General features: G+C 46.7%; 1 protein-coding gene across 1 annotated transcript in view; it reads left to right on the top strand.

Annotated features, from left to right (window-relative positions):
- The window catches only part of WBP1L (WW domain binding protein 1-like), a 23,645-nt gene that overhangs the window by 13,192 nt on the left and 2,436 nt on the right, over window positions 1-8,017 (top strand). The window contains exon 3 of the mRNA XM_009869157.1: window positions 7,485-7,646. Coding sequence (XP_009867459.1) covers window positions 7,485-7,646 — 162 coding nt within the window. The remainder of the gene's footprint in view (window positions 1-7,484; window positions 7,647-8,017) is intronic.

Raw genomic sequence — 8,017 nt, 5'->3', positions numbered from 1 at the left:
GGAAAGGTGCTTAGATGGTGGTTTAGCTGGTTTAATATTTTAGCATAGCAATTTCTTTGGGCTCCCTAGAGAGCTAACAATTCCCAAGGGGGAGGTTGTGCTCTTGGGAGAATGGCAGCAGCCACTGCATTTTACTTTCTTAACTGTTTTCATTCAAGTCTGTTATGATACGGTTGTGATTTGCTGGAGATTTCCAGTGTTGGCCTTTGCCCAAGCCTGACAGGTGTCTTACGGCTTAAGTGTTCCAAAATACCACTTTGCAAAACAGGAGAGAAGGTAATCGCAGAATGCAGTTCCTGCGTTTTGCAAGTTAAGAATTAAGGCTAAGGCATTGTGGATTTTCCCAAATTTAAGTGTATAATGTGGATTGAAAGCCAAATCCGGATCTCCTGGCATCCATCCTTGTGACTCTCCTTGCCTGTTGAGGACCGGCATGAAATTAGACAATTCTAGAGGCTCTGAAGACGGCAATGAAAGCTGTAGGAAGTATTTTTCTCATGGTGTAGTTGGAAGAAGAGTTATGCCATGCTTCAGGTGTCATGGAGCATGGAAATGGGCAGCTGGTCCTTGTGTGCAGAAGATCTCAGTTACAAGATTGCAAAATTAGAGGGTTTAGCTGGTCTTAGGTCATTTAGGTACTGTGCAACAAACCAGCATTGCCAATGAGTGAGCACTCAGAGGTTGGACTTGCCTGTTTTGCTTGGCTGCTTTAGCAAATATACTGAGCCCTTCTGTTTCGGGGCGGGGGAAAGAAAGAAAGATCTTGACTGTTTGGGCCCTAGTGGAAGGGTTGTACAGGAAAAAATGTTCTGTTTGCAGGCAGCACAGTTGATGTTTTTGCTGATCTTGAACATTTTGCTCATCTCTGCACGCTTCCTCTTGGAATCTCTAGACAGCTCTTTTCCCCAGAATGTGTGCTGCCAGAAATTTTTGGCAAGGATCCGGTTAGTTGCTAAAACTAAAGCAACTGCTGTACCATGTACATGTTCCAGATCAGCTTTATAATAGGAATTCACTTCCGAGACTTTGCTGCAGTCAAACAACACATCAGTCCTGTGCTTTCTTCCTCACCCCATGTTATCTTATCCTTCTTTTTCAGAGAGAGATTTGGCCTGTTCCTTGTCTTTCACCCAACCTCCTACATGGCTGTATTGTCTTTCTCTGTCCTAGGTGTATCAAACTTCATTTTTAGCTGCTGTCACTCCTCAGCTGGTGTTTCAACAGTAGCTCTCCCTTGTCAAAGCCTAGCTGAAAGTATGGGGCAAACGAAAAGGATGTCACAGCAGTGCAGGAACACAATAAATGGAGTCACCAAGGGGTTATTTCCCAATTCCCTTGTACTTTTTGGAGCCTAATCCAGACAGCAAAATTATCTTAAGCTTGTATTTGTGTCACTTGGTAAAATTCACAGATCTAGAGAAGAAGGCAAGCTATCTTGCATAGTCTACCTCTGAGATACTGACTTCTGCCCTGTGTGGCCTGCTTCCATCTGCTCTGTGTTAAACAGCAAGGGAAGGCAAGAGAGCTTGCTGGTGCTGTTTCACCCCCCGCCTTTTGTACCTCCAGCCCAGCTCGTCACCAAATGCCCAGATCTGCTGGTGTGGAATGTTCTTAAGATCTTGTTTCCAGATGTTCTGGACATTGTCTCAGCTGGATATTCCCCTCTGATCTTTGTTAGACCACTGTTCAACATGTGTTTTACCAACATAGATGTCTTGGGGGAGGAGTAAGTCAACTAGAACTGACTGGACTTACAAACATGTCTTGTGGAGCACAGGAGCAATTGCTCTTCAAAGGCTCCCTCCCCAGGAGAGAGGTGTAAAAAGAGTCTGCAGGTTTGCTGCCTCAAGTTGACTCTCGCTGCAAGATAAGCAAATTATTTTTCTGAAGCCTGTCTGTCCATCTTATCTCATGACAGAGGATGTACCATCTGAAAACTAAAGACCAGCTGCAGCTAACATCCATCTCCTTCTGTCTGACTTACCAGTTGGGGAGCAGGCAAACACGAGTTGGAGATGTTGTCGTCAGCTTTTTTCTTTTGCCATTGTGTTCTGCAAATATTCAGTAACTTTTTCTGCAGTGTCATCAGGCTAGGGCTGCAGTTCCACTGATTTAAACTGACATAAAACTGTCACTGAAAGTCACACTCTTTTTCTTGCTGTTCTTGTGCTTGGCAGATGAGTTTCAACCTTCTCTGGTTCCCTCAAACCAGTTCAAACCACAGTTGCGTGCAACTTCATGCTGGCACGTGGAGGGGTAGCGGAGGCAGCAGGAGGTATGGAAGAGACAGGCAGGAGAGGACCACTTCATTCAGCAGCTTCTTTTCTTCCTTCTTAAAATGTTTGTAGCCCTACGGCCCGGATCCTTCCTTTGGCATTCTTGAGCAGTGGCGCTGACTCGTACAGGGCCGTGTCTGAAGTGACAGGAGATGATACGGTCTCTGTGCCAAGGGCACTATTAAACCCAACCAGGTTGTTGTACCAATTAGTTCTCTCTCCTGTTTTTGATGAAAGCGTTGGCCCTGTGCAAGACAAATTTTTTTCCAGCCATGGCTGGACTGCGAAGCCACCATTCAGGACATCACTTTTTAGTCAGTGAAATTGTCCCACTTCTCCTTCTGTTCAGAACCAGCTCTTGTGCAGCCAAAGCTATTACCCAGATGCTTTTCAGGAGGACACAAAAACACTTTGCAGTATGTTTTGGCTTGCTTTTAGGGGACTTCCTGCCAACAGAGTGATGGCATTTGCCCAAGTTTACCATGAACTTGAGGGCAGATTTCTCTGTTCCTACCCTTGGAACGCTCCAGAAAACCTTTTCCATCTTGCACAGGATGAAAGGAGCTTCCCTCAATGGGAATGCTGATGGCAATGTCCCACGCAGCAAATACAGTAGAGCATCAGATTGAACATTGCTCCCCCCTTTTTCATGAGGGGAGAATACTCTAGGGTTTTTATTCTGAAATTATTTTATTCTTAATTATTCTTAAGTTTGAGCAAAACTATGATTAGCGTCCCAGAAAGGTTTTTCTTGAAACTTTAAGCCTGGCATGTTCTTTCACAGCTGGTAGAAACCTGATTTGTGACCGTGATGGGCCTCCCTTTTCCAAGGATGCTGTAAATGTAGCAGCCTTGTCTTTCTTTGATAGTTCCTCTGCTTTCAAGGTGGCTTTCCTGGGGGCTAATTCTGTTCCTAGGTCTTTCTGCAGCTCCCGTTCTGACTCTGAGCTTGGCGCTTGTGTAGAGCTTACAGCTCTGAGCCTGTCTGATGCTGGCTAAGAGGTTGGTGCTCCTTTTTTATGAAAGGTTTTGATGCTCTGGCAGGGAAATCTCTTGGCAAAACTCAGCTCCTTGGCTGTGTGTGATTCATCTTTTGGTTGCATCATTATCCACCCATTGGCACTGGTGTTTCTTGGGACTCAGCCTTTTTTTGGACTGGAGAGCATTTCAACTTCTGACTCTTCCATAAACTAAGAGCGAGCCTGAAATTGCCTTCAAGTCTGACCATCCCCTGGTGCTTGCTTAGCTCCAAACTGGTGCATCACTTCTGTCGAGGCTGTCCATCAGCAAGTGTTTTTCCAAAAACCCTCTTTGCTCTCTGCCTGTCACATTGCCCTCAGATTGCCACAAGCTTTTGTTCCCAGTGGTCACTGCTAGGCTGGTGGTGGGAAATAATCTCTCTGACATCAGACATTTAATGGCAAATGTGGCTCAGGACACCCAGAGTCTCTTAGCCTTTCTTCTTTTCCAGTGACTGCAGTGGGAGCTCAGCATGATGCAGCTGAAAACCAGCTCATGTCTGTTTGGGAAGGAGGCACATGTTGAAGAGCACAGGAAAAGCTTTTGGGGATGAGGAAGGCTTTTCTGGACAGGAAGGCAACTAGAAGCCCAGTTTTACTTGGCTTTTCAAGGTCTTTTAATGCCAAACTTCTGTCGCCTTTGCACACCAGCACAAGGCAAAACCAGTACCTGCTCTTGCCGTGAACAAGATGTTAGTGTGTACCACTACTGTGCTTGGCCTCCGTGTTTCCTGCCCGTGCAGTGTATTCCCTGGGTGAATTTGAAATTCCCCTTCTTCCCCTCTGGCCACATAAGCCACCGGCTGCCTGGGCCAGCGGTCTGCTCACTTCCCTCCCTGCTGCGGCTTTGAAGCCAGGCATCGCCAGGTGTACGAACGCACAGCTCAGCCCTGGGCATCGTCGCTGTTCGCTCCATACTTTGAGACATAATATTTACAATTGCACTTGGCCTTGTCCCCACAGCCTTATTCCAAATAAATGACCTTTACTATATATTTGCTAGGTTTTCACGGGGTTTTTTGTTGTTTTTCTGTTCTGCAGCCGAAATTGCAGCTTTGCCAAAGCGTCTGACTAGGGCACGCGGCAGAGCCTTTTCCAGAGGCTCTGGGCTCCCAGCACCGTGCTGGTCTTGCAACCAGAGCTGCGCCCAATCCTTCTCTTGGCGCTGGCACCCCTGCTCAAGCGACAACCAAGGGTCCCCTCAAGTGCCTTGGCACCTATGGGTGTCCCATCCTCTTGCTTCCTATGCTCTGGGGGGGAATTCAGCCCTGGGGTGCAGATGTTGGGGCAAAGGTTGGAAGCAAAGCCGTGGAAGAGGACACCAGAAGCCAGGGCAGCACACAGCCGTGGTGGGCACACGCTGCTGACCTCCTGCGATCATCCAGGCGAGTCCTTGGGCTCGTGCTGAGTCAGGGGTTGAGTAATTCCTAGAAGCTCTAGGAAGTATCAGTGGTTAATGAAACCGAGCAATAATGTGGTATTAGCGGGTTCTCTCTTTGGAAATACGTGTGAAAAACAACAGATCTCACCCACTTGTGGTTCCCAGCATTCATAGGCCCTTTGCACGAAAATGGAGGTGTTATTCCTGGCACCGTGGCCAGATTCCAATCCAGTAAATTATGGTCTGTTTACTTAAAATGCCACCTGTGGTTTCAGTAGGATCCAACATTAATTTATTATCCTGAACTCCTGGATGTTGTTACTGCCTGTTGTTTACAGAGTTGCTGTGCGTCTTCCCAGGAATGACTGAGCTTACTTTGACCCCTACTCTGTGCTTGTGCATCAGTTTGTCTGCAAATCACTTTGGGATTTCTTTGGAATGGACAGAGAAGTTTTCTAAAATACTTTTTTAATCTTCTGGATGCAGGCTTGGGTGGGAGCAGTTATTCCCTGCAGAAAAATTCGGCTGCTACAGCTGAGATTGCTTAAGAGTGGCAGTTCTCCAGCATGTCTTAACTAACTAAGTGCTGCTTGCTACCATTGCATCTAGAGTCCTTGGGAAAAGATGTGATCAAATGTGTTAAAAAGCATCTGTTTTCATAGCTGTAGCTAAAATCCCTGGATAGCTGGTGTAATTTTCCATTGTTTTTGAATGCATGATGGCGGGCTGCTCTTCGAAAATGAGGAGTACTTAGAAGATGAACTGCAAGCCCACTTCAGTGCATGGTGGCATGCTGTGCCAATGACCTGGTTTTGATGAGTGTGTTCTTGCTTCCTCAGCAAGCAGGAGCCAAGGGACCTCGTAGCAAGAAATAAAGTGTATTAGTGGGAGTCTTCAAACTGCCAGACAGTGTGTGGAGTTTGCATGGCAAAGTTTTGGCCGTGGAAGGGCTCCAGGGGTGATTGCAAATTCCTGGCTTTGTAGGGAAGGGGCTGTACTGGACAAATCCTTTTAGTTTTTATAAAAAGGTGGGGTTTTTTGGAAACTGGAGGTGTTTGGAGGGCAGTGGACACTTTCTCAGCTTGGTTTGAAGGAAGTGCAGAGGGCATCATGAGTGCTTTGTCTTTTGCTTCTCTGGAGTGAAGAGCACAGTCTTCTCTCTGCCTTTTGTAGTACAGCTGAGCAGGCTGGCTAGAAAAACTGCCTAGTATTCCTGATTTTCAGCCAAGCAAAAAAAAAAAAGGGCATGTAACACCTTCATTTGATAGCAGGTTTTGAAAAGTTTGGGTATAAGGCGGAATCTGGTCCATTAGGGAAATCGGTTGTGCAAGGCAAGAGAGAGATGTCGGGGTGCTATGCCGAAATACATGAAGAATTTGGGTTACAACACAGTGAGGTGAAAGTCCTGGCTCAAAATGCTCAGAGGCACGATACAGCATATCCAGTTCACCCACAAACAGACCAGTGTGAGGCTCTGAGATGGGTGATGTGGGTCGATTGCACTTTGTCCTGAGCCAGAGCAATACTCCTCTCATTCTTCAAATTCCTAAACCGTTCACCTTTTCCCATCCAGCTCTTAGCAGAGAAAAACATCGCTAACTCAGCAGAGGATGCTGAAAACACCAAGGTATTGTAAAGGCGGGACTCGAGGTTTTTGCTGGGGAGAAAGAAGCAGTTTGATTTCACAGGGCAGAATGGCTGTGCTCAAAATGAGTCTTCATTTGATCTGTTGGGGAGTAATGAAGAGTGGCAAGTGTCTCACCGAAAAAAAAATGGAGCAGTTGCCAGACCTACATGTTTCTAAAGGGGGAGCTCTCCTGGTATCCTGAGCTGCTAAAACTGAACTTAAAAAGATAGATTACAGATACCTCTGCAGCAGGAGAGGCTGTGGACAGTAGTTGCGGGAGACAGAAGCCTGACCTGGAGTGAATGTTGTAGCTCTTTCAAGTGTGTCTTGGAAACATTTTTCTAGTGTGTCAAGCATGAAGGGGCATTTGCGGAAATGGGGAGTTATTCCACGTGTTGGAGGGAGTGGAGAGAATTTCAGGAAGTGCTATTTTAAAATTCCATTTTAAGGAGCAGCATACGTACAGAACGACAGTGCGTGGAAACTGGGCACGACTGCAAACGGAGCAGAAGTTAGGTTTCTTCAGGATTCAAAGTGGGGGACTAGTTTAATTTACTTTTGGATAATTTAAGACATTGAATACAAAAATAAGTTTTATAAATATTTTGAGACGTTTTTGTAAAAAGGGTATGTTTTTGTTAAACATAACAATGAAGGATTTGGGCTGGAAATTAAAGAGCAGTGCAAACAAAAGCAAAGCACAGTGCTTGGGGTTTTTTCCTTCTTCTGTGGTCAATCTGCAGAGTGCCTTTTGTGTCTTGATTGTTATTTTCAAACCAAAGTGGCGGTGGGAGATAAGTTCAATGCTATTCACAGCTCTGCTCATGTTTTTATGGCTAGAAGAAATGATATCCAAGGCATGGGAGAGATGAGTAGGGGAGTAACTTAGCCCTGTCACCATATTTCATTCTCCTCCAGGGTTGTACCTATCGAACGTGCTCCACACTGTACCGAAGCGTGTACAGAGTTACCCGATTCTGTCAAGGCTGCCGGAGCAGCAGTCATCCACAGAGGCAGGTCCCTGTCGAAGCCTGCTGATGCAGCGCGTATTTCTGCCTTCAGAGCAGTGCGGGGTTCAAATCCAGGCTTTCTGATGGTCTCCATTGCCTCTGTGGGGTTTCCTGTGTTTGGACGTGGCTCTCACGTTGTAGCTGACACTTCCTCTTTCTCCCCCGCTGCAGGGTTTTGGCTGGTGTGGACCATCATCATCATCCTCAGTTGCTGCTGTGTTTGCCATCACCGACGCACCAAGCATCGTCTCCAGGCCCAGCAGCGGCAGCACGAGATCAATCTGATCGCGTACCGGGAAGCCCATAACTATTCAGCCCTGCCGTTTTATTTCCGTACGTATCTCACGCTGTTTTCCCTGGAAGGCAGCAGGTTTCCTGTGTTGGGTGGATGCAGTGGTTGGGTTTTGCAAGAGGCGGTGGGTGGCTTTGCTGCCTGACCCTCTTGTGGGGAAGAGGTGGCATATTCCAGCTACTGACTGCATTTGAACCCTCTCAAGTCTGGAGTTGAACCACATCAGCTACAGCACCTTCACACTCACCCTCGATTTGGCTCTGTGGGTGTGGTGATTCCCTGGGTGTTTTTCTGAGAACATTCTTAAAATACCTCCTTCAGGACTTCATGGATGCTCCTTCTTTCCAGCCTGTGCTTGCTGGTGGTAGGACTGAGAGGTAGGAGGTGGCTTCATGAAATTCGGGCAACGTGG

The sequence above is a fragment of the Apaloderma vittatum genome, unplaced genomic scaffold (genome assembly GCF_000703405.1).
Source record: "Apaloderma vittatum isolate BGI_N311 unplaced genomic scaffold, ASM70340v1 scaffold10245, whole genome shotgun sequence".
Classification (NCBI taxonomy): domain Eukaryota; kingdom Metazoa; phylum Chordata; class Aves; order Trogoniformes; family Trogonidae; genus Apaloderma; species Apaloderma vittatum.
The sequence above is the reverse complement of the archived record's forward strand: the minus strand, read 5'-3'. Positions and strand labels throughout refer to the sequence as shown.